The sequence below is a fragment of the Rhopilema esculentum genome, chromosome 5, assembly GCF_057945365.1.
Source record: "Rhopilema esculentum isolate cy_ngs chromosome 5, ASM5794536v1, whole genome shotgun sequence".
NCBI classification, from domain to species: domain Eukaryota; kingdom Metazoa; phylum Cnidaria; class Scyphozoa; order Rhizostomeae; family Rhizostomatidae; genus Rhopilema; species Rhopilema esculentum.
In genome coordinates this window covers 10,638,421-10,665,124 of record NC_142819.1, presented here as the reverse complement: position 1 = coordinate 10,665,124, position 26,704 = coordinate 10,638,421, and the positions used below count along the sequence as shown (strand labels likewise).

At 38.7% G+C, this 26,704-nt stretch overlaps 2 protein-coding genes across 3 annotated transcripts; one reads left to right on the top strand and one right to left on the bottom strand.

The window, feature by feature from the left end:
• The first annotated feature begins 1,198 nt into the window (after positions 1–1,198).
• LOC135689716 (uncharacterized) lies at positions 1,199–22,287 on the top strand. 2 transcript variants are annotated; one of them, XM_065207036.2, is made up of 17 exons: positions 1,199–1,346; positions 3,536–3,635; positions 4,414–12,749; positions 13,245–13,521; positions 14,034–14,263; positions 14,615–14,881; positions 15,343–15,531; positions 16,078–16,581; positions 16,913–17,086; positions 17,524–17,710; positions 18,288–18,582; positions 19,056–19,239; positions 19,594–19,663; positions 20,038–20,172; positions 20,645–20,728; positions 20,850–20,965; positions 21,250–22,287. In XM_065207036.2, exons 3-17 carry the CDS (start codon positions 4,451–4,453, stop codon positions 21,396–21,398), a joined length of 11,160 nt encoding a protein of 3,719 aa, XP_065063108.2. In that variant the 5' UTR covers positions 1,199–1,346; positions 3,536–3,635; positions 4,414–4,450; the 3' UTR covers positions 21,399–22,287. The 2 variants fall into 2 exon arrangements, with proteins under 2 accessions (XP_065063108.2, XP_088964793.1); XM_089108667.1 differs by lacking the exon at positions 3,536–3,635 and having other exon boundaries at positions 1,212–1,346.
• LOC148960273 (potassium channel subfamily K member 9-like) lies at positions 19,056–25,457 on the bottom strand. The gene is made up of 2 exons (XM_089108682.1): positions 25,259–25,457; positions 19,056–24,701 (listed from the first exon to the last, which is right to left on the bottom strand). The coding sequence occupies exons 1-2, from the start codon at positions 25,455–25,457 to the stop codon at positions 24,103–24,105; spliced, it is 798 nt and encodes a 265-aa protein (XP_088964808.1). The 3' UTR covers positions 19,056–24,102.
• Between the last annotated feature and the right edge of the window lie 1,247 nt (positions 25,458–26,704).

Genomic DNA, 26,704 nt, shown 5'->3' with positions numbered 1-26,704 from the left:
CTACTGCAGGGTGGGAGGGTAATGGGCGTGGTCAGCAAGACGTCTCGCTTCAGTGCTAATTTTTCTTAGGAAATAGGATCTAGCCCTACTTAGCGCTTTTTAATCCGCTTTTAGAAGAAGTATGTAGACCATGTTTTAAGAAAGTGGGGGGGGGGTAATTATTCCCCATACTCCCCTTGGCGCCAGCACTACCTGGTTGGCTGCCCTCCTTCCTAACTAGGATGGCTGTTGATCCAGTCCTCGTGACCTTCCTTTGTTTAATAAAAATGAGCACTTTCCTTTTCATAACAACAAGGGCTTAGCCCTTCAGTTGTAGTCCCTAAAAAGCTACGTAAGAGCGGTAGCTATTGGGGGTAGAGGAGAGTGAGAATTTTTGCGTGCACAACAAAACCCAGTCCTTGGGGAAAGCCACAATCCCCCGTCATTCTCGGCTGGATTTTTTGAGAAATCTTTAAGCTTAGGCGAAAAAGGAACCTGCATTGCATGTGCAAAGATATCACAGCGAGACACAAATTTTAACACAATGAGTCCTTTTTTAAAACAAAACCAGAGAGTCGACTGAAGACCTTTTTGCATCTGATGATATTGAATTGAAACTCATCAGCTTCCATGGTTTAAATTTTTTCCCATCCAAAATAAGAAATGCCAGTTGCAAACTCATTTTCAAAAAGGAATTTTAATTTGTCTAAGCCTTTCCATATTTCCACCACCATATTAGAAGTTGCACAGTAATTTTTTTTTTTAGTTTCTTGGCTGGTTCTAATTTTTTCTTAATCTTACAGTTTGTTTTCTTTTATCAGAAGTAGAAGTTATTTCCTTACTTTCTAATAGTATACAAGTCATAATCTTGAAAAGCTGAGCTATCATTCTCCAACGTAAGTTTCTTTATATCATTGACTATATTTATATTTATGTTTTGCTTTTTTTTGTTTGCTATAGTAAATATTTTTATAGTATATATACTATTAAAATGCGTTTTAAATTTTCTAATCTTAAAACCCTTATGTTGCAATTAATCAGATATGCTGATAAAAAATTTTGAGTTTTGAGTCTCAATCGGCGAGTACGCGATTTTTGTCTCGTCGCGTCAACAATGACTCATTGTTTTCATGGGTTGCTAGGAAACGATGCATTATCCTCCATCTTTAACCCACACTTCCATATGTTCGGAATTCTATCATGTGATTGGTTGATTTGAAACTCTCTTTTGTTTCCTTATTTACCGCCCTTATTCTACTGCCTCGTTTGATCTTTGGTCATCAGTGTTGTTGGATGGAAATTTGTAAGATTTATTGGAAAGAAATCTTAAAAGAGAAATCTATAGCCAAGGCAGAGGCATGCTATTGGTGAGAAGAATTTTTTAACTAGATTATGCAAGATTGGTTATGATTTAGTTCAAATATCATTGTATTTACATAACGCACAACCTTCGGCCTAGTTAGGCCAAGGAAGCCACATACGTTGAAAGTGATCGAATGAAAAGTTAAATGACATATCCACCATATCAGGTTTAGTAAAGTTAAAGGTTAAATGACAAAATAATACCATTATCCCATTCTTGATTCTGTTTATCAATCCTACTCAATCAACTGGGTCAAAATCTAGGAGAAGATATAAACCTACTATTACTTCTGATTTATGAATTACATGTGAAGTTTATGAATTACAGAAGAGCCCTGCATTTTTTATGTTAAAAAATCCCGGAGGTACATGATTTGTTGGAAGCAACAACCAGTGCTGTTCTGCTTTAAAAGAATTTATGTTTCTCACACTTTAATGTTTTTTGTTGCTGATTTTGATTGATGTCTTTTATGATTTTCAATAGGTTTATGTAAAAAGTCGACTGATAGTAAGAACTAAACGTACCTAAATCCACATACATACTTTGAAATACTAAAGGTACAATTAAATTTGGTGAGATACGTGCACTGAGATACGTGGCCCTGAGGTCCATTTGACTCTAAAATCTTACAGTTAAACCAGGCCTTGATCTAAAGCAAAATGAAGGTGCTCCATGAAACAAGCTTCTCAGAAATTTAAGGTGCTTTTTTCACAAGTCTGAATAAAATTGCCTTGAGAGCATTTTTGGAGGATTGCAAAATGTTAAAAAAGCAGTGGCAGAAAAAGGAAAGGCCTCCTTTACACTCATTGATTATTGGATGTAGCCCCCACAGCATCACATCCCTGGGCCCTCAGTATGATATTGTGTGATATACAGTATCACATGAACTGGTCTCAGAAAACATCTACAAGCATATAATTATAAAAGTTTGTGTTCCCTTCTCAATGAGCATGAATAAAAGGTTTTGCATCCAATCGGAAACAAAGTATTTTCAAATGTGCATCAAAGGAAATATGTTTTCAAATGATTCAACTCTCAAGTTGTTTTAACATTTGCATATTTTGATGCTTAGAAAAAAATGTTTCAGAAATATCAGGATATATTCAAACATCTTTTAAGTTTGTGATTTATCAGAACTAAAGGTGGAAGTACAAAATTTAAAGGTTGATGATGCTCATCCTCAAAATAATTATGTCATTGACAACAATTAGACCCCATTTACACTACAGAACTCCTTGGTTCCATTCTTGTTTGGGCACGATACCTCTTTTTCATCACGTTTACACTTAAGCAAAGAGAACAGATCCAAATTTGAGCCCATTTACACTTGAGTAAAAAGAGCAGAACTTTCATATGAAGCATGCCCAGTAGCACAGTGATCAAGCTTAATGTTTTCAGAAAGCTTTGCTTCAATGCTAGTTTAAGCCGCATTTAAAATTGTAATCAACAAGTTTTGTTCCTTGATAACAGGCTATGCTTGAAACGCTGTTAATTATTTTAAAAAAAATTTTCCTGGTACAATTTACCTACATTTATCGTTATTTAAGTTTTGTTCCTGACTGTTTACACTAGAGAAAAAGCATGTTTTCGGAATGGAATCAAAGAATTTTGCTTTTAGCAAAGCCAAAGAAGGATTGGGCCATTCCCAAACTAGCACGCAACAAGATACCTAGTGCAAACGCAAGGCCTATTGTCACTTTTCGAAGCATGGAACCAAGGAGTTTGTTCTTTTTTCTATAGTGTAAACAGGGTATAAGCATAGTTGTGGTGCTTTATTTGGGTTGTGTGTTTAAAATCAGGCTTTGCATATGCAAGCTATTTGGCTGTTGAAGCCCTACATGCAAGTTTGGTTGATTTTTCTATAGCTTCCTTGTATTAGTGAGTGAGTTTAGTCACTACCAGGGGTGCCATCCTAAATAAGAACCTACTTGTTGAGAGGAGGCTGACCCCCCCTGGAGCCCCCTTCAAAGGTGCCACTGGTCACTTCCAAGAATAATCATTATCATTTTTCAAATATGCATCACATAAGCTTGAAACTAGAAGTCCTGTTGTATGAACATAATTGATAATGATTCCAGTTCCAGGAGGTGATTCCAGAACATACAAATAATATCTAAAGCATTAATTCTTATCCTAAATGCTAAATCTTTTATTTACATGTTTTTAGATTCATTTAAATTTTCCTTGTTGCAGTTTTTACCAACTTGGATGATGTTAGAGCAACACATTCAAACGAAGTATTAAGTGCAAAAATATCAAAATATTCTATGGACCTGTAACCAGTGCTATAAAGTATGAAATTTATATGATCATTGTTCTAAAAAGAAAACAATGGAATCCAGGTATAAGAAAAAGTGAATGATGCTAAAGAGCCATAAGACAGTCTTTAATGGCATCAGTTTGTTACAAGGGTCTCTTCATCTTGATGCATTTTAAGCAGAACAAAGGATCTTGAAGAATATGTTAGAAAATTCAAATTATTTGCACTTCCTGAAGTTTATTCACACTGCACCTATTGCTTGATAGTCTATTAGTTTAAAACTATATGCATCGCCAACAATTACAATTCCTCCCAAAAAAGAAACAGATTCTAGAAGCTTAGACGGCAATAAAGTTAAAACCACAAGCTAAATCTTTTTGTATTCATTTGGGCCTTTTTGTGGCTAGGAGATCTCAATTTTTTTCTTTTTTAAAAACACACGAAATCAGTAGCCTTCTAAACAGCTCAGAAATGGGAAAAGTTTTACGGCGAGGGCTCATTAAACATACATGATTATGTAGAATTTGTTTTGCCTGGACAATGGAATCGTAATTCATAACACTGTGAAGTTCCTTATCAAAAGGTGACCCGTGTTCAGACTCTATTTGCTCCTGCTTTTTTCAGGCGACCGTGTGGAATATGCTGCTTATAGATTTCAATCCAAATCTGTACTGTTTAAGAAACAATTTTTCTTGAAGAATGAAATTGTCTTTTTTATTACAAAATCTTATAAATTTCAAGGAAGGATTTCAGGCATTGTATAGTAGATTCATTATTGGCTTATGCCATCACATCATTTTCTTTGATTTAGGCCAGCTGGTTACAATTTCTCTACATCTGCAGCAAACATGAAACTGGATAAGCAGCTGCTAATTCCATTTGGAACGAACAACATTAAAATGATATTTGAGTATTATAGCGAGGCTGTATCATTATTAGTTTTCGCGCTGTTACGCGTTTCTATGAAGGACATTCCCTCGTGGGTATTAATATTGCTGTCGTTTACCCTTTTACCAACACCAATATCTTCACAAACTTTGAACGCAACGAACTGCAGCCTGGTATGTCCTAATTCAAGGCTTGTTGCATGCAAACCTCATGGTCTGCCAGTATTAGTGAACCTGGGTGTCAGCGATCGAGAGGTTTGTCATCGGCACAAAGACTGTTATGGTGGGTCATCCGAACAACCTGTTCCTGTGCAGCAAAGACCAATTAATGTTTTGCTAGGCCAATCTGTAACCTTAAAACTTGATCAAATGCTAGCAACCATGTCGAGTGTTTACTGGCAGCTGTATAATGTCTCTTCGAGGCAGTTTACAAGTTGTGACGTTTCGAGAAATTCAAGCAAATTAATCGCCAATATTACACAGACTGGATCAGTGGTGTTCAATTCAACATTTTATGGAGTTGGAGTATTTTATCTAGCAGGGGAAGCAAACAACATTCTGACGTGTAGTCTTGGTTTACGAATAAAAATCATTGTGAAAGCACACAATTGCCCATTTGTCGGGGGCACAGTTTGTGCTGGCAGAGGAATTTGTATTGCAAATGCTAATGACACCATGGCAAAGTGCACATGTTGTCCCGGATATAACGGTACTGACTGTGGAGAGTACAATGGTTGCTTTTCAAACCCTTGCTTCAATGCAGGAAATTGCTCTGATGTAACAGCGGGGTTAAAACGCAACTTTACTTGCAGCTGCAGCCCATTTTTTACCGGAAAGCGCTGCGAGTCGAGGGTTGATTACTGCGAGCCAATGCCTTGTTTAAATAATGCGACGTGTAATAATCTGGTGTTGGAAAAAAATTATTCTTGCAACTGTCCGGCTGGTTTCACGGGAAGGAACTGCGAAATAAACATTGATGATTGCATTAACAATAACTGCACGAGAAATTCAACTTGTATAGACTTAGTAAATGGGTACAGGTGTAAGTGCAATGGAAACTGGACAGGTAACTTTTGTGAAATAGATGTCAACGAATGTAATACTAAACCTTGTCGAAATAATGCAACATGTATTAACACACCAGGAAGTTTTAGTTGTTTGTGTCCAGTGAATGTCACAGGATTGTTTTGCGAAACAGATCTGTATGACAATTGTGCGTCTAACCCATGCCTCAATAAAGGTGTATGTACAGACCTTGTTGGAGGCTACAGTTGCAGATGTGCTCAGGGCTATACTGGATCAAGGTGCCAAAGTGACGTCAATGAATGTTTGAGTAACCCATGCTCTGCTGAAGGGTCCTCGCGCTGCGTTAATTCACCTGGTAACTTTTTATGCGTCTGTCTCACTGAATATACAGGGAAGCTCTGTGAAAATCTAGTCAACAGATGTGTACCAAGTCCTTGCTTACATGGAGGACTTTGTGTCAATATATTTGGCGGCTATACTTGTGTATGTCCAGCTGGATATCAAGGAAAGAACTGCGAAGATATTTTAAACAAGTGTCATTACAAGCCCTGTAAAAACAACGCAACCTGCGAGCAGACAGGAGACTTTCTCTCAAATTATACGTGTCATTGTCTGCCTGGTTGGACTGGACGAAATTGCACTGATGATTACAACGAGTGTTTGTCTAGCCCCTGCCTTAATAGCGGCAGATGTATCAATAAATTCAACAGCTTTGAATGTGTATGTGACGTTGGATGGTATGGGACACAATGTCAAATCAATTACAATGCTTGTCAAGTATCGCCTTGCAAAAACAATGCTACTTGTACTGATCTGCCTACAGGTCTTGATTACTCTTGCACTTGTGTTTCTGGATTTACTGGCCAGAACTGTTCTATAAACGTAGATGACTGTGTTCGTTTAAGAGCAAACTGTAACAACGGAGTATGTGTGGATCAAGTTGGTAGTTATTACTGTAACTGTAGCAAAGGGTGGTATGGTAAGAGCTGCGATACAGACAGGGATATGTGTGCAAGTAGGCCATGTCTTAACAGTGCAGTTTGCGAAAACAAAAACACAACTCTAGGCTACGATTGCCATTGTGGAAGCGGCTGGACAGGTGTAAACTGCGAAACAAATGTTAATGATTGCATTTCCAACCCATGTATGAATGGTGCTACTTGTAATGATTATCTTAATTATTATAACTGCAGTTGTTTACAGGGATATACAGGACGACATTGTGAAACAGAGATAAATGAATGTCAATCGCAGCCATGCCGAAATAATGCTACATGTGTCAACGAAATAGGCCGTTTCACCTGTAACTGTCTGCCTGGATACACTGGCCATAGATGTGAAACCAACACAAATGAATGTGCCTCGAATCCATGTTTTAATAATGCAACTTGTATTGACGAGATAAATGCCTATACATGTAGATGTAAAGGAGGCTATCTTGGGTTTCATTGCGAAATTCCTAAATGCAGAACAAACCCTTGCCGCCATGGTGCAACGTGTGTCCAGATGCCAGAAAGATACAGTTGCCAGTGCCTGCCAGGGTACACAGGACAAAATTGCGAAAAAGAAATCAATGAATGCAGTTCAAATCCATGTCAAAACAATGCTACTTGTTTGGATCAGATCAATAGGTTTCAATGTAACTGCGCTAGTGGTTTTACTGGCACAGCTTGTGAAACCCACCTTTGTGATACAAATGTATGCAAAAACGGAGCTTCTTGCCAAAGGACACCTGAGGGATATACTTGCTCATGTCTGAATGGCTTTACTGGACAAGCATGTAGCCAAAATATAAATGAATGTCTCTCAAATCCATGCAGTGAAAATGGAACATTAAACTGTACAGATCTTGTAGGTGGCTATCGCTGCTATTGCAAAGCAGGTTTTCTTGGCACGAGATGTGAGAACCACACGTGTGATGTTTTAAAGCCTTGTAGAAATGGAGCGGTATGCTTGCGTCTGCCTGGAGGTTATCAGTGTGTTTGCCGACCAGGTTTCACTGGTGCTGATTGCCAAGTCAATATAAACGAGTGCGCTTCAAGTCCTTGTTTACATGGGACCTGTATAGACTCAGTTAATGGCTATCTGTGCAACTGCTCCTCGATGTATACAGGTGTACGGTGTGAAACGAACATGGATTCTTGTGTAAGCAGCCCTTGTTTGAACAATGCTACATGTACGAACAACTTAACTACTTTGTCATACACATGTAGCTGTCCAGGGGGATATACTGGCCATCGATGTGAAAATCATTTATGTGATGCCATAATGCCATGCAGAAATAACGCGACATGTCTGAAATTGCCCAATAACTATTCTTGTCTTTGTCCCAGTGGTTTCACGGGAAATCAATGTGAAAATGATATAAACGAATGCAACTCATCTCCTTGCTTGAATAAGGGATCCTGTTTGAATAAGCAAGGCTCGTTTGCTTGCATTTGCCTAAGGAATTTTACTGGACCTCGCTGCGAAACATTTGTTGATCACTGCTCTCCTAATCCTTGCAACAATGGCTCGTGTCGCAATAACTACACAGCACAAACATACAACTGCTCATGTCCACCAGCTTTCTTGGGAAAGCAATGTCAGATTCATATCTGCGATATTCAAGACCCATGTAAAAATGGCGCTACTTGTATTAGGGCATTGGACAGGCCTATCTGCAATTGTCAGCCTGGATTCTCAGGGCCTAACTGCTCAGTTAATATAAACGAATGTGCCTCAGATCCTTGTTTGAATAATGGAACGTGTTCGGATTTAACAAACAGTTTTATCTGCAGCTGTTCCTCAAGATATACTGGTGCCCTGTGTGAAACAGCAGTGAATTTTTGTAGCCCAAATCCATGCAGAAATTCAGGCAGTTGTCAAAATGATTGGAGAAATGGTACCTATCGATGTATATGTCAGCCCAACACAAGTGGGCGTAATTGCGAAAGTGTTCTTGGGCCGTGCTTTTCAAGTCCCTGTCTTAACAATGGCAAGTGTAACGAGCTGTCGAGTGGTACTTTCAACTGCTCATGTCCGTTTGGTTTTAATGGGACTAGATGTGAAAGTCTTGCTTGCCCATGTCAGAATAATGGAAGGTGTGGCACTTTTGGCACTACAGTGAAATGCATTTGTCAAAATGATTATGGTGGCTTGTTCTGTCAAGATTACTATGGCGATTGTCGCAACAACCAGACTCGCAAGTGCATTGATGATACCTTCTGTGTGCTTGGAACATACGGTTATACATGCCAGTGTCCTGGACACTTGTCAGGTGACCCTAGGTGCAATACATTAACAACATGCACCCCCTCACCGTGCCTAAACAATGCAACATGCAGACAGAATGGTTTTTTGTCTCTAGCTTGCAACTGCCCAGCTGGCTATGCAGGCCAGTTTTGTCAATTTGACATCAACGAATGTGTCTCTACCCCTTGCTTGAATGAAGGCCAATGTAGGGAGGTTGGTATCGGTAGCTTTGCATGCTATTGCAAGCAAGGATATGTGGGCACTCTTTGTCAGAACAGATCAGCAAGTCTATCATCTTCCTTGGTTGTCTCCCTTGGTTCAACGTTTTATGTTCCAGCTGCTACTTCGGCAATATCCAACATAAGAAGCGCTACTTTTATTACAAACATGGCAATGTCATCACAAGTTTCGACTCCAGCTTTCAGTGTAACGCATTTAAAAAGCAGCTATTGGATATCAGCTCAGTCATCTTTAGTGCCCAGTGCTGACATCATGACGAACAGTCAATCGAACTTTGTCTCGTCACTGCTCACCATTACAAAATACCAGAGCTCCATGACGACCATAAGCTCAAGTTTGTTAACGTCAGCGAAAAGCAACAGTTTTGTTGTCCAGACGTTGTCAATGTCATCTTCTGCTGAGAGACAATCACTAACCAGTGTTGCAAGATACTCAACGACAATAAAGACACCAGTTACATTTGGTTTATCATACTCTATGTCTAGTTTACAGCAAAGAACATCGGCAAAAGTCACCTTCTCAGTGGCAAGAATTTTTTCAAGCGCTGTGGCAGCAAATTCAGTCCGGTCCTTGTCACCATCATTGAGTACCAGCATGGGCCAAACATCACTTCTTGATCGTTCAGCTTCAATACAAACCAGTGTTTATTTACAAAATTCAGCAAGCTCAGCTATCATGTCAAGAGATGTTTCAAGTTCTGTTGTGCAAAGGAATTCATCAGCAGTTGCAACTACCACGCCGATCTTGAGCACATACATGCAGACTGCAGAGCGTTTTATGAGTTTTTCGTCGGATTATGTGAACACAGCCTCAAGCAGCATGCCGAATATCCAATCAGGCTCAAACAGCATATCATCAGTTTATTTCCCATCCAGTTACTCAACGCTTATTCATTTTACAAGCTCCCCATACATTCACTCGCCAGTTAGCACTAGCCCTACAGTGACAACATCTTTGCCGCGTACAGCAAAAGCAATTACTACAGTCTTGGGTCGTTTCTCAATACAGAGTTCTGCCCAGTCAAGCTTGCCAAATTATGCAACCAGTTCCACTAGTCTTCGATTTACTACTTCTGCAGCAACCCCATCGCCTTCGCAGGGCCCATCCTTTCTGGTGTCCACTAGAGGCAGTGTTCCATCGTTTGTTCTATCGAGTACTCAGCGGCAAACTGCACAACAATCCTTGGAATCCTCGACTTTTAAGGATACTGCATCAGGGCCTTCTTCAAGCACAAAATCAATGTTTCTTTCTTTAGTAGACAGCAGTTCGTCACAGTTTTCATCTAGCTTTATGCGCATGGCAAACACCTCTACAAGTTTGAAGCAACAAATCACATACCCACCCTGGACATCATCAGCTTCAACAGGGTTTTCAGTTATGTTGACCACGCAGTCCAAATCCTTGAATTCATCAGATAGCAGCTTCACACTGCCACCGTCAAGCTTTTTGCCAAATACTACCAGCAGAGCTGCATCCAGCCTACAGCCGAGCAGAACATTGACAAGTCATTTTCCAAGCCCCCTATCCACACAAAGTCGCATAAACAGCAGTTACTTATTGTTACCTTCAAGCTTTTTGTCAAATACTACCAGCAGAGCTGCATCTAGCCTACAGCCAAGCAGAACATTAACAAGTCATTTTCCAAGCCCCCTATCCACACAAAGTCGCATAAACAGCAGTTACTTATTGTTACCTTCAAGCTTTTTGTCAAATACTACCAGCAGAGCTGCATCTAGCCTACAGCCAAGCAGAACATTAACAAGTCATTTTCCAAGCCCCCTATCCACACAAAGTCGCATAAACAGCAGTTTCTTATTCTTACCTTCAAGCTTTTTGTCTAGCACTATCATCAGCGCTGCATCCAGCATTCAGTCGAGTAAAACATTGCCGAGCCATTTTTCAAGTCCTGTGTTTACACAAAGTCGCATGTTCAGCTCAGTGAAGTTATCAAGCGTCGGAATTCACCCATCACCTATCAGCACTGTGGAAACAAGCATTCTTACCAGCCTATCACTTAAAGAGCCTCCTCTTTCAAGCTCTGTAGTTCAAACTCAGACGCAATCTAAAATACAAAGTGACAATCGCTCAGATCTTTCAATTCAGCCGTCCAGTGCATGGCAAAGCTCAGCGATGCCTACATCAACTATGGTGCGAAACCCTTGCACACCAAACCCTTGCCAGCAAGGTGGAAACTGCACTAGAACGTCGAGTCAGAACTTCAATTGTACATGTCCTTTGGGTTACGGTGGCCAAAGATGCGAGTCACTTGCTTGCCAATGTAAGAACAACGGCAGATGTGTCAGGGACAGTGTTTTGTCAAATTTCAGATGCATCTGCAAGGTAGGATTCAGCGGGGCATTCTGCCAGACCCGAGTGGCTGACTGTCGGACGGAAAACTGCAGTGGCCACGGAATATGCACAGAGCGTTTGCAGGGATTTGTTTGCGAGTGCTCAGGTGGATATTACGGTAAAAATTGTCAAAGTTATTCGAATAATTGTGTTCCAAACCCTTGTCAAAATTCAGGCATTTGCAGGACAAGGAGCAATGCAACAGGGGGTGGTTTTGTTTGTCTTTGCCCACAGGGTTACCAAGGAAAGCAGTGTCAGTTTGATTATAACGAGTGTGCCACCAACCCTTGCTTGAATGGTGGCATATGTCGCGAAGACAGCTTTAATACATATACATGCTATTGCCCCAGTTGGTCATTTGGCAGAAACTGTGAATTTCAACGATCATCGGTTTTACCTTTGTCCACTTATGCACTGACTGGCTCATCATTTCTATCGTTTTCTACCGGTAGTGTTTCGTTCCTGTCTGTATCTAAATCATCACTGCATGGGTCTGTGGACTCTTCGCTCGGGCTGTCGTCTATTGTACACAGCACTTACGCATCAGCATATTCTACTGGAACAGCCCTAAAGACTGAAAAGCCCGCAAATACCCATTCTGTTATAACCTCATCTTCATCACCCTTGTTTACCAGCGTGTCTTCATTCAGTAATACATTTTCGTCACCACGCCCAACTGTTTCAGTAGCCATACAAAGTGGCTCGCCTGCACCTACTATCTCAAATACTTTAAAAAGCTACAGGACCGCCATGTTGAGCCAAGCCTCTAAACAATTCGTGTCATCATACATCGACACATATCTCAGCAGTAAATCTACTTCAAATTTTCCATCACAATCAATGAGTGGAATTTCGTCATTGTCAAAAGAACTCCCACCAACATACCAAACAGTGACGACAACGAAAAGTGATTCACCCATGCCAACGTTTGTGCGAACTGAAACAACGACACCCCCCAGCCCTTCGCAATTGTCAACAGAAACTGGACCCTCTTCAAGTTTCCAAAGAAATGCATCTGTATTCTTTCCTTCTTCACCAGTACCTTCGTCATTTTCACTAACATCGTCGTCAATTCTACCAGGATCGGTTTTTGCTTCAATCTCGCCACTGTCTTCGAAATTAACAGCTACTAGCATCCTGGGAAATTCATCTACGGCCATCTCGATGTCAAAGATTTCCTCCAGTGCTATTGGTGATACGACCTTCATCTCAGCATCGCCTGTTAATCCGTCACCTTCTCAATCATCGATGTATTTGATGTCTTCTGCCATTCCGACGACTTCTCCACCAAGAAACATTACATGCGCAGACAGGCCGTGCAATGGATATCCGTGTTTTAATGACGCGAACAACGGGAATTCATTTAGATGTCAGTGTGGTTATCCCTCTTTCGGTCCAAGATGCATCGAAGGTATGAAAAAGACACCTTTTTTTTCTTCTGTCGGAAAATGATATAACTAGTAATGTTGGTATATCACTTCCTAGCTTTTAAGTCATATCACTTTAATTCTTTTTAGAAATTCCCTTTTATTTTTATCTTAAAAGTGTAATTGCATCAGAAACCTTCTCAAATGATTTTTTTCAAAGGTGATGTTTTGAACATTTTTCACCTATGCATAAGATCAGTCTTCTGCTGCTAATTCTCCTGCTTCAAAAATGCAAATTAATCTTTTCACTTACTAAGCACTGTACCTGAAAAAATGGACTAAGCCCAGCATGAAACTAACATTTTCCCCACCATAAACTCAGACATCCGATCAAACTATCACGCTTTCCAGATTGAGATATTTGCTTCTAATTTTCAGGATAATGAATAAATATCGATTTGCATTTTATTCAACGAATATAGCGTATACTTACTTTATAATTATATAAATTGTATTTTTCCTCGAAACCTTATTTTTAGGGATAACAATACACTTTCCCTACTTCAATGGACATTCTTTTGTCGAATATGCACCAATCCGGTTCAATGAAGTGGTCAACACAATCGTGATGACATTCAGGACAACCAACAGCAATGGCGTCTTGCTTTACGCTGGTCATCAAACGTACATAGACTTCATACTAATAAGGGTTGTCAATGGATATGTTGAGTTCAGGTTTGATGCAGGGGCTGGTGTTGTAACAATAACAAGCCAAAGCCGTGTTGACAATGGGAATCTGGTTACAATTAAAGCGAGGTAAAATGCTTTTGTTAAATATATGTGTATATTCTTGTCGCTTCTACAAGATAACTATACAGCACATTTGTCCATTGACCAATGATTTGGGATGATATCCTGTAAACGAAAAAAACTTCAAAATAACACAATATGTTAAAAAGTTCCAGTTCAATAAATTTTCCCACTAGCCCTTTCCAGTATCGCTTGAGAAATTTGCTGAACTAGAAGATTTCAACATTTTAATGCCACTTTTAGCTTTATAAAAGTAACATCCATTTTGGAATCTTTTCAGCCATCGCTGATATTTTTATCGTGGTCAATATCTTTCTGTGCTAAGGATTACTGTGAACTGGCCTGTTGCAGAGTGTTTGATGTTGCATTGACAAATCTATACACAATGAGATGGGCAGAACAGGGTTGTTTTAATGTGCTGCTCCGAATTTCAATCAGTTATAAACCCTGCTGATGAGTTTCAGTGTAACTACCTGTTGCGTAAAAAGCTAATTACCTTTTAAATATTTTCATTTCAGCCATGACAGTCGCTATGGAACTGGCTCTTTGGCAGTAAACTCTTCCGTTCCAATAAGCCGTTCATCAAATGCGACCTTCAAGAGCATCGAGCTTTCGACCTCTTGGTTTCTGGGTGGCATCAACAATACATTTCGTCCTGTCAATTCATCGGCTGGTCTTCCTTCCTTTAGCAGCCTCGTTGGGTGCATCCGGGATCTGCAGGTTAACAGCGAACCGTATCGAATTATTGGTAAGATATTACGTCAAGCAGTTGTTTTTGCAAAGCATTTGAATCAGATTTGATTAAGGCCTGAAAGGCATTCAAGTACTGGGGTGAATTACAGCTGTGTTATTATATATGGCAAATCTGCCCCATTCTTCATTTTTGCTTTTTATGGTTTAAAGTCTTGTAAATACTAAAGTAACCGATTCGACCAATCCCTGCTAACTCCTTCCCGTTTTCCAATAAAAGGGTAACAATTGGCAAATGGTGTACCAAATTTTATCTTTCCTGTTATATTGTAAGTGATAAATTGCCCTTTTTCTACTTTTTCAGCAAAATTCTCTTTCTACAACTATCTTATATTTTCATTATTAACAGATGCTATAAACTGGTCAAGTATCTCCGAGTGCGACACCCCAGCCTGCCAAAGAGGACCATGTCGCAACAATGCTACTTGTGTACAAAACAAAGAAGACATGCAGCGGTACACTTGTCAGTGCGGGGTCGGGTACTTTGGAAGTGACTGTACCGAGAGGGTGGCGCATTGTAATGGTGACCCATGCAATGGTGGTACTTGTGTGTGGACACCGACCGGGCGCATTTGCCTTTGCCAGTTCGGAAGACACGGCCCATCCTGCTTGTCATGTAAGATATTTCCTCTGTTTTCGATTTATTTCTGAATAAACGTACCCTTGTACTAGTTTCTTCTTTATACCGACAGTATAAGAATTTAGAATGGATTGACGTAAATGACATCCTTGGAAAAATTTCCTGTCCTGGCTTTTTTTATTAGCAGGGATTACTGAGAACATAACCCCAATTATTATCAATAGTTTGGGTGCAAAAATCCTTCAGGACTGCTTTTTATGTGAAGTTAAATATCAATTTGGATTTTACTCTTCCTCAAAACCCTAAATTTGGCATTTCAATCTCTGAAAACCTAAGAATTTAAAAAAGTGAACCATGCTCAATTTTTCTTTATTTTTCTGTTGACTTGAGAGATTGGGAAGTCAAGAGTTATCTTCTCAAAAGGTACTGAAATCGCCCTTCTAAGTTTGCTGTACAATTTTTAGAAAATAGGTTTAAACATTACGTTTCTTTTCCAGCATTGAACATCACAAACCCAGTATTTAGTCAAGTATACAACTACTCTTCGTACATTCAGTATCCATGGCAACAAACCATGAGAAATGCCGATGAACGGTTTGAAATTCAAATCCAGTTCAGAGTGAATCCTAACGACCCAAATTCGCATAAAAATGGACTTCTCGTGTATGCAGCTCAGAGCTCAATAGGTAGGCGACTTTGATCGAAATTTGTTTTTGCTTTGGGTTGTGCACGTTTTTAGCTCAACCTTTGGAAAGAAATTGGATCATGTCACAGCTACTTTTGAAACCTTAATTATAAAATTTGCACCAGGCTGTTGATTGTTTTCAGCCCTGTCGTGGTACAGTTGTATTTTTACCCTATCGACAAAGTTTTAACATATAAGATTGTATTCAGAAAATAAGATCCCAGTTGGGGTGATAAACTTAAAGAGTTTTAATTCTTTAAAGAAGACGGTAAAAATTAAATAAATGATCCTTGTGGTACACCCACATTGATATGAAAGCGAACTGATTGATTGATCGATCGTGCCGCTCAAGAATTGAAACAAGTCTTTGATTTTGATAAACTCCGTGATTATGTATGAAATAAAGTCAATAACTAATCCTGTTTGTATTATGAAATTGCAGGGAGTTAAGATTGTGCTCATTTAGAAGAGAATTGTCATTTTAATAAGATGGGACGAGTAGCTTTATCATCACTTTAAAATGATTTTGTTTTACTGAATCTTGCAGGAGCGACTGGCGATGATTTCTTTGCTGTTGGTATTGTCAGCAATTACACATACATGATATACAACCTTGGCAGTGGTGTGGCGACAGCACGAAGCTTGCAAGTGATCGATCCGGCAAGAACTTGGCACTTGGTAGTTGCAGGAAGAAACAAGCGTTCCGGGTATATCTATACCGATAACCAAACGCCTGTATACGTGACCAGTCCCGGACTTCTAACCGGGCTGGACGTATACACGCCGCTTTTTATCGGTGGCGTACCAGATCTTTCAAAGCTTCCCGGCATTGTAAGAGCTTATTTCAAATCAGGATTCATTGGCACCATATCAAATGCCTATTTCCGAACCACAGAATCAAACTTAAAAGCCTTGCTTACCAATGCAACTGGAAATGTCACTTCTGGAGCAAACGGAGTTCCAGTTGAACGTGGTTTGAATATTGGTGACGATTCGGTTAGCGAGTGTGTACCTAACCCGTGCCAGAATAATGGAACATGCTCGCAAAACGGTAAGCTAATGATGCTAATGATATCCTGAGGGAGGAATTCTGAGAGAAAAGCATTAAATATGTTCAAACAAGTATTTTTGAAAAGCAACTTTAAGTTGGAAATTAACATCATTAAACCCACTTTGACTGGCTGAATACTCGGCCTCCCAAGAGATGAAATCTCTATGTTCTTCAAACCTGCTCAACGTGGATTGGGTGGAATGAACTAAACTTTTTATTATGAATTTAGATACATAAATTGGTGAAAAGTACCAATTTTGCGATTCTTTCCAATAGCCTTTGAAAAATAACGTCGTCATATCTTTTTGATACAAAATTTCTTGTTTTATAGGCGGGCAATTTGTTTGCAACTGTCCAGCTGGTTGGAGTGGAGTTCTTTGTCAAGATCGAAGAATTCCTTGTGTCGATTACAACCCTTGCGCAGCCGGGTCCATCTGTCAATCAAATGCGAATGGAATTAGCTGCGACTGCCAGCTTGGTAGAATTGGCCAATATTGTCATCAACGTGAGTGATTTACTTCGCTCGTGTCTGATACTTTTCACCGCTTTAAATCCATGACATTTAATGTAACTACTATTTTGAAATTTGTGAAAGACTACATTGTGTTGGAAAATTCCTTGAATTATAATTTTCAAATTTGGTTATTCCAGTGTCGACATAATTTGAATTGTTACATCAAACTATTTGATCATAACATTAGATGACAGCCTCATCTTTGGGATTTAATGCTTTTCCTGTGAGCTTTTAAGCAGCTTCCAGAGAGGGGATCACAATGTGATTAACAGTGTGGCTGATGGGACCTTGCTAATATTTCATCTCGAGCAACATTTTTCATATATATAATTTGAATTTTACGTTGCTAAAAGATTCTTTATCATCAAACTGCTAAGCAGATTTTAGTTGCTGTTATCAAAGCTTTAAATATCTGTTTTCATTTTTAGGGATAAACATCACACAACCATTCTTCAAAGCTAATTCTTTTATGGCATTCAGAAGTCCAAATGTCAAGTATCTCACAAAGGTTAACCTCAGATTCAAGCCTGCAAAGCTGAACGGCCTTTTGTTTTACATTAGTGAGAACACGGACAGCACAAGTGGAGATTTCTTTGCAATCAGTCTTTGGAATGGGTAACGAATTTTAGACCTTTTATAGTAATGGTTCATCTCTCTAAATTTTATATTCAAACTTTTTTCTTACAAACAGTTTTTAGAACCTTTTACCAGAGCATGGTTGAACTTTCTTCGTGATTTGTAAACTACCTTTTTATGAATAAGTTATATATTCATGAAATTTTAATTTCAATTCAAAGAAAAGTTTCAAGTCAGCAACGAAGAGTCTTGTAGCCAAAGCTGTTCTTAGTGAGCTCTGATTACCAGCTCAATAATGTATAGCGTAAACATTAATTGCGTTCATTTCAGCGTTTCCAAAGTAAATAACTCTTTCCATTGCTCGTTTTGAAAGTCCATATATATATGAAGTATATTTCTGACCTTTAAATCGTAAAGAGTAAGGACTAAAATGATAATGATGACCAATTTTTTAAGCTGGTTAGAACACTTAAATTCATATAATAATGTAATTTACAACGTGTATCCAGTAAATTGGATAAAAAATAATAAGAAAAAATGGAAAAGATGTAATATTGTAAAATAGATAGTGATCGCCGACTTTTGTTGTGCCTCAAAGTATATTTTATATTTCTAGATATGTTTACGTTCGATTCAATCTCGGTTTGGGCTTGGCAACGATGCGTTCTCGAAACACGGTCAAAGTTGGACAGTGGCATGAGCTGTATGTGGAAAGAAGGCTCAAACAGGCGATAATGAGGCTCGATTCAAACATGTACATTGGGGTAAGGGGATCGGGCTCATACACACAGCTTAATGTAGGGTCTGTCATGTACCTTGGTGGCTTGCCGAGATTGTCAGCTATGAATATTCAGGCAGTGAAGGATGTCAATTCGCAAAGAGATTTCGAAGGGACAGTTTCCCGGTTTATTGTAAGTTATTTATACATCTTTTACTTAGCAGATCCGAATTGACTGCCAATATATGTTGCACTTGCATCATATTTGACCATGTTTTCTCTATTGCCCATTGACTACTGAGCAGGAAGGAACCAGTCAAATTTAACGCCAGCCAAGCCAATTTTATGTGACAATGCGTTCGGGACTTGCAAACAGCACTGCTATTATTCGCTTTTACTTTTGTCAGTCTCCTTTTTGGAATTCTCTTTGGTCGGTCTCCTTTTCATTACCGCATGGGGTGGAGTTAAAAGGTTGTTTTAAAGGCCGAATATCAAGTGAAGTATGTAACAGCATTGTAGAAATGGCTATTGTTCATTGATACTTCATATTATGTTTACGAGCATTTTTTATGGTTTCTTGCTACATTTGGCACTCGAGTATGACTCCAACCTAAAATGATCAAAACTTTCAAATATTGCTGTTTTATTAAATTTCTTATTTTCTAGGTAAACGACGTTGTGACAGTTTTCAGTTCCACAAAAGTGGGTAGAAATATTGAAGATGTGCAGCGTACATGTGTCTTGAATGAATGCAAGAACAGTGCTCTTTGTAGCATAGCAACAGTGAGATCGCCACACCCATACACATGCAGCTGTACTCTTGGTTGGCAAGGAAGCCTTTGCGATAGTGGTGGGTTCATTTTCCTACTACACATTAAACCAGTCTTTCTAAGGGGCTTACAGAAGGGATGAAATTTGCCAGCCCTGGACAAGAGTATACGGAATTTAAAAAGCTGTCATAAGCGACGCATCATAATGTTATGTGTATCTATGGTGTCATTTTAATGTACTATTTAATTTCAAGTATGTGTTTATGTAAGAAAGATATTGTTTTGCAATTAGCAACACTTTTTCGTCTACCCAACTGGACGGCCGAGCTAGTTACTTATTTTCCCTTGTCAAATCCACCCAAATTTTCGATCCCAAGTTATCAAACACAAAACGTGCATGATAGTTTTTCTATAGATTATACGATTTTTTCCAGCCATTCCTCGCTACGCAAAAGCGAGGTTCAGTGGAGATGGGTATATCTTCTTTCAAGACAACATCACAACGTATGTGTTACAGAAACTTATTAATTTTTGTGCTGGTAATAAATTTTAATTGCAAATGGCATCTGGCTCAGTGCCATCAAATATATTGAAACTGTTTTTCATCAGTTAACTTGACCCTTAAATGAAAACAAATTACTGCCTTCAGTGTTATTAAGAAAACATTAATTGAAAATCGGTTTTTTATTCAAAGCAATGCTTTGTTTCAACGGTAAAGTTGGACTTCTTTTCGTTAGATTTGTAAACAAACCGAAATTTTTCAAGGTTTCGTAAGTTAAATTGGAGTTTTGTGATTTTATATAAATTATTCCCTTTTAAGATTTAAACTGTTTTTTTTCAAACACAATGATTCATTTATGATGAAAATTTCATTTTAGGCCATCAACTGATAATCACATAGAATTCACTGTAAACACTACATCAGATGGGCTGATTCTGTGGTTAGGGGAGCTGCGAAGTAGCAAACGTGACTACTTTTCTGTTGGCATCAAAAACAGTAGACTCAGGCTTAGGTTTGGATTCGCATTCTTTTTTGCTTTGCCTATTCCTCATTTTCGCCGCTCAACATCATGCACGTGCTCTTCGAATTCGCTATTAATGACTCCTATCTAGGCAATGCCTAGCAAGATTTGTGCAAAATGCAAACAATTTTGCCTGTGCTTTTAACTGTATGATAGAAAAGTGGAGAAAATAATCTCTGTTATTGCAGTTTTATTATAATTTTGCTTTGTTCTAAAGTGTTGTCTTCTAGAAGGTTCAGAGAAACCTTGTGTTTACCCTATAATACACATGTACACTGAATTCTTCACAGACCATATCTTGCTGGTCTTTGTGCTTGCTCCGTTACACATAGGCAAACAACATGGTCTTCTTTAGACCTTCCGAAGGCCGTCTAGAAGGGGAACGAGATGCTCACAGAGGAATGCTGTTATGAACTGATGCCTGGTAGTTACGTCGCTGTTAATTTTTCGTATTTCTTCACAGCATCGATACCGGCAACGGACTGTTTCAGTTTCATGACGATAAGAATATCTCAGATGGGCAGCCACACAAAGTTATCATCACGAGGTATGCCTCCTAAGTCCCAACTTCAAATTGTCTTGATTCTGTGTGAGGATGGTATCAAATTTGCTTATTGCCCCTTCCACTTTTTCCTCGCATTTTTCAATCTCATTTGTTTTCATTTTAGAATAAGCTTCGGGAGCTTCGCTTCAATTGCCTACATTCTGAATGGCTTTACACCCGTGTTAAGGTCAATGACGTCATCAGATCAAGCCTTGGATACCTCTGGCCATATTTACATTGGTATGTGGTCTTTGCTTTCACAGCTGCTCAGTCGCTAGATTGATCATTACTGATTCAAAATTTTTCGTTCTTAACTGAAGTTTCAACGGTTATCCCATAAAGCCACCTTTGATAAGATTATTCTTCTTTGCATGAAATTGTCGGCTACTCTTGTTTTGATTTAAAAACCAAGCTTTTTAACAGTATCTTCCCAACAGAATCTACCTTACCTAACTTTCGCTTCGTTTCGTCACAACTGGTATCAATTTCAATCTCGTCATAGCTAAGGGTGTGTTTTCTCACAGGTGGCCTGGATGGTGATGTTGTCAGCCTTTCTAGGGGCCAATACAGAACAGGTCTCACTGGCTGCTTATGGGATGTGAGGCTGAGAAACGCCCTTGATCTGAACAAGAATCAGTATAATCGAGGTATGAACGTAAGGGCCTGCAGTTAGTACACATCCAGATTGAGGAAAGTTCTGCTATCAAGACGAAAGTCATGTTGAAACTGACTTCACATTGACAAGAACTGCCTGCTAGCAACACCGCTGGCCGTCTGATTCATGTGCCTGGCAAAGGCTTACACAGAGTATTGGCAAAAGCGTACATGTCCTCTGTGTATTATGCTATACATGCCAAATACGCATGGGAAGTTTTAATGCACCGGGGAGAATGCAGTGAATGTATGCACATCTTTTCTACCTTGGATTGTCGAGTAAATCCCTGCATGTTCTTAGCAATGGCGGGAGAAAATGCAAAATAAAGTGTTATTTTAAGTTATCAATAAAAGTAAAATAAGTTGTAAAACTATAGGCTGCTGGAGATTAGGGAAACTTTACCAAAATCCGAAAAGTGTCAGATAAGAAGCTGAATGGTTGCATTTTTAAAATCTAACACAGAAAGAGAGGCTTTTCATGTGACAGAATGAACTTGATTTTGCAGACCTTTCATAGTTCTTGAAGTTATTTCGAGAAAAGGCACAAAGCGAATAAAAACTCATATTTTGTTGCCTCGTTGATTCTTATATCTACTTTTTTCAAACGCCTGAACAAATTTTCACAATATGCTTTAGTGTGAAATTTTGTATAATTTTTACCTAGAAACTTTATTGAAGAAATGCTTGGCTGACATCGATTCCTTCTAATTTTTGCTACTTTAAAAGTGGCGAGGCTAGTTCTATTATGGGCAGAACAACACCATAAATGCATAGACAACTTGTATATAAGCTAAAACATTTTAGTAATATGGTTTAGAGCAAATTATTATAAATTAGAGTGATTGATTTGTAAAAATGTAATTTTTGTATGATATTATTTGTACGATACATTGGAGACAGTTTTCAAAGTTGAAGCAGTTTCTACCTTTTACTTCCTGGCTGTGTTAGCAATTCACCTTATTGGCATAGCAGAATAGCAAGAAACTATGTGCCATATTCGGCTTTGTGCAGAGGTAAACTTTGTTTGTCTTCGTATATCCATTGACAGAGATATGACCTAATGGAGATAAGATAATAAAAGTACTGGGTAGCACACGAATGAGAAAAATACATAGCAAAAACAAGCGTAGTATTGCTTGAATCTGAAATTATCAAATGGCACCTCGGATAAACGCCTTGCTACCGGTTATACGTATGCAACACGAAATTTTCATATCCCATTATTAAACCATTTGAAGTTTTGCCGTGTTTTATAATCATATTTCTATGGTATATTTAAGCTTTCGCCATTAGAATTCACGCCTCAAGACAGAAAATACTTCCATATTTTTAAGCGAATACCTTCGAGATTATTTAACAAATTTAGAATTAGAATACGGACACGAAAGGTTGAAACTTTAACACAGTGAGATGAACCTGTTAACCCTCAAATCTGGCATACTCGTATGGTGCCAGATAACAAGGACAAAAATGAAGGGTTAGGTAATTGGCAGAAAAAGAGACGATGGTATTGAAAGAAGCCCACCAACCCATATTGTGTCGGAGATGTATAGTTGATTCAGGTTACTAATTTCTCGATCCGATTCTTTATTTTGTTCTCACGAAAATTGGCAAGGGACTTTTCAGACAACATCGCGTTTTACAGAAAATATTAAGGCATTATAAGAGAACCTAGGGGGGGGGAAGCAGATCAACGATTGCACTTGTTGGAGCCAGTGCAGGCAGTTAGGTTTGTGGCTCGAGATTAATTTCATTCATTTTATAATACCTAAACCCGTTAAAAATTCAGTAATGTACTGTTTTCAAACCTTACATGTGTTAAAAGAAAATTTAATAGATAAAACACATTTACATAAAAATGGTAATGATACTTGATAACAATATTTTACTTAAACAAAAGAAAAACGATAACTAAGCTTAGTGAAACTAAAATTACTTAAAATCCTAGGTCCCGAGAATAAAATTTTTCTAATCTAAGTTTTTAAGTTTAAATACAGGTAATATTTAGCACACGTCTACTAACGATTATTAAAAACAGCGGCCAAATCTTATCGAATCCAGGAATATTTTTCCCCAAGACTTGAATATTACTCTGATGAAGCCCTGTATGCCGGGGCGAAAAATTAGTATACTCTTAAATTTAATTTATTTTGAAAATTTATTTCGTGACATTGGATTCTCGTCGTCGTATTGCTTTGTTCCTGTATTCCTTTCATTTTAAAATCTCATTGCAAGATTCACAGAATCCGGCGGACAGCCTATCCTGCGGTTCTTCCTTCTCACACTTGAATATTGACTTGAAGTTTTTACTTCGTTCATGATCAACGGCTTTTCTATGATTAATTCATCAAATAACAAAAAATTGGATTGATGAATAACATATCTGTTTAGTTGGATATTGTCTTTGGGTTCTTTGGGTCTTATAGATACCGATCAGAAATCAGAGGCGAAAATAAAAGTCAGGGTTTTACATTAAACTAAGAGTGAACGTGGTCACACAAAAACTTATCATTAGACCTCAGAACTAACACCTTATAACTAACACGTCAAAATTAATCGCTGGTGTTACAGATAGATGCCTTCACTCAAAACCTTGCAAAGTAAGGCATGGGTTCGGTTTTTAATATAAGTTGTGTAAGCTGACAGTGATCTCTTAAGTCCAAGTCAGGCAAAAACAGTGCGTTTTATTGTAAAACCGTCCGTAAAAATGTGCTTTGTGTCTTTTACCAATGCTTCTGCTGCCTGTGTAGTTGTATAAACTCTTGTTGTTTCGCCAACTCAAAATTGTACCTTGCAATGGTATCGGCATCATCATAATAATGACTTTCCGGATGCCAGCAAATGCAACACATGGACTGTTTTGCCTCATTAAAACCATGCACCCAGACTAAAGTTGATTGTATGACTCCGAAGACCAGGTTGAGAATGAACCATTTATACACGATCCAGCAATGGAAGGCAGTCACATCAGCGTGGTTTATTATCAGTATATCCCCAAAACCGGTTGTCGTCATCGTTCCAAACCAATAATAAACACAGTCCAGAAGTGATAAATCAGTTGTTTTATGTAATATAACCGAACCCACAAACCAAAATATGAGCAAAACGAGAACACTTATTAGAACAGGTCCAACATCTTTGTATCTTTTGTCGTTTTTGTGCCAAAGACATGTGCGAAGATACTTGAGACTGACCGTGTATATGTCATTTTGAATTTGGCCACACAGGGACAGGTACCAAATCATCAAAGGAATGCCAACGATTGAGTAGAAAATGTAGAACAACTTGCTGTTTGATGTACTCGGGACGACATTCCCATAGCCTGGATGAAAGAAGTAAACAAGAGGCGTAAAATGTGTAATCTAGTCAAGAGTGGGAACAGGTGGAATTACATGCAAACGGGGAAAATTTAAAGTCAAGTGGCACTAGAAAAATGTAGGCGCTGTTATTCGACCTTTTTCTGAGTCTTTTGAGAACGTTTATCATGGGGCATCTCGCTGTTATTGCACTGAACCTAAAAGTTGATAATATAATTATCTATTTATTTACTATAAGGTTTGAGTGTTTTATCTTTATGATAAGAAGCATTTAGCTTGTTGTTAGCATTCAAATGTACACTTAACCCTGTTCAAATAATATAAAATAAAATGAATGAAAATGAAATGAAATAAGATAAATGAAATGATGGGCGACAACAACGGCTTTAGGTGCAAGGGATGTTTTTAGTTGAATTGGGGGTGACTGTATAACACATTGTGACATATAACCGAAAACGCAATGTAACACAAAACATAACATGCAACATAACCGTGACACATAAAGAAAGTAACGTTAGATAATTATCCACGCTGGGAAAAACAACCTTCAATGATGTCATACCTATGGTGGTCGTGCTGGAAAATGCGAAATTGAACCAGTCAAAATACTGTTCAACTTCAGGTCTTCTGTTCAAAGTCTCTACTTTGCTGTCTTTTTCCAAAGTCCTGAATACTGCCGCCCCAACACACAGGTATGCTATTACAATCAATAATCGAATGAGCAGGCAAGATGCGTTGTAGAAAAATACCGGGCACGCCATGGCAAAACACTCCACCAAAATATGATTTACAAGTGCAGCTGATAAAGATTCACTGTAATGCTTGATTGGCTGCTATCGTAGCAAAGATTTTGCTGGTCACACAAGAAATGGGTTTTGTAGGTTTGATCCTTGCGGCCGGCTTATGCCCAGATATACATGAACTCTTCGTGACTAAAAGAGGTCTTGGCTGTTTGAAACACGCGATCTCCTCTCAATATGGTTGCCAGAAGATGTTTTACGTCGTTCTTCTTTGGCACCCGACAACAATAACAAACAAGTTATAAACAACTAAGAAGCCGTGAGTATCTGCGGTTTCGCTGCCACCGATCGCTGTACACGGAGATTCACGTGATGCGATTTTCCGACAAGAGCAGAGCCTTACAGGGAAAATCGAAGTCTAACAATTGCCTGGTTTTAGTCCAAAAAATGTCTTTTCCAGTCCATGGCAGTGGCTAAATGTTTTGGGTAGGCCCTGCCACTGTTATCAGTCGTAAAAGTGCACAACGGGCGTTTTCTCCTAGATTGAAAGTTGCATGAACCGCCCTGCTCTCAGATCCCACTGCAAGCAACCACAGTTGTTTTCTTCTCACCAGTCCCACTGTCGGCATAATGTTTCTAATGATTTGAAGTCACCTGATATTGATCCGAAACAAGGACACAAACAGGTAACTGAACCAATTAAAATTTTATAACTCAAATGCGTAGTGATGAATGTATAAAAAATGTTGTTTACATAAAAAATGTTTAAGTTTCCGAGTTTTAGCTGTTTTCATCTTGATCTTGCAAGCGAACACAAAAAAGATCTTTTTGAGGGATGTTATTGCTTGTTTAATCGGAATATAACCTGGCATTGTTCGAATATCTGAAGCAAATGTGATTGGTAGAATGCGTTATCTTATGATATTGCATTGAAAACTGTTTGAATTGATTCACGTAGATGGAAATTATCTGAAACAGCTGGCAACCAAGACCAGCCCTTTCAATCAAGTTGGCTGAGTCGACAAAAGACGTTCGCCGAACACCTGCATAGCTAACCTCCTCCGCAGAAACAGGAAAGAAAATTGAAAGCAACTCAGTCAATAACGGTAATCCTGTGCCATGGCGTAGTGACCCCCTCCCAGGAAGCTAAGGAGATTTCCAAGAGAGCCACTAAGTATCTTCAGCTACATGGACCTATTTGAACAGCTATATCCTTGCAAAAGGTTTTATTGATGAGATGAACGCAATTTGGAAAATCCTAGCCTATG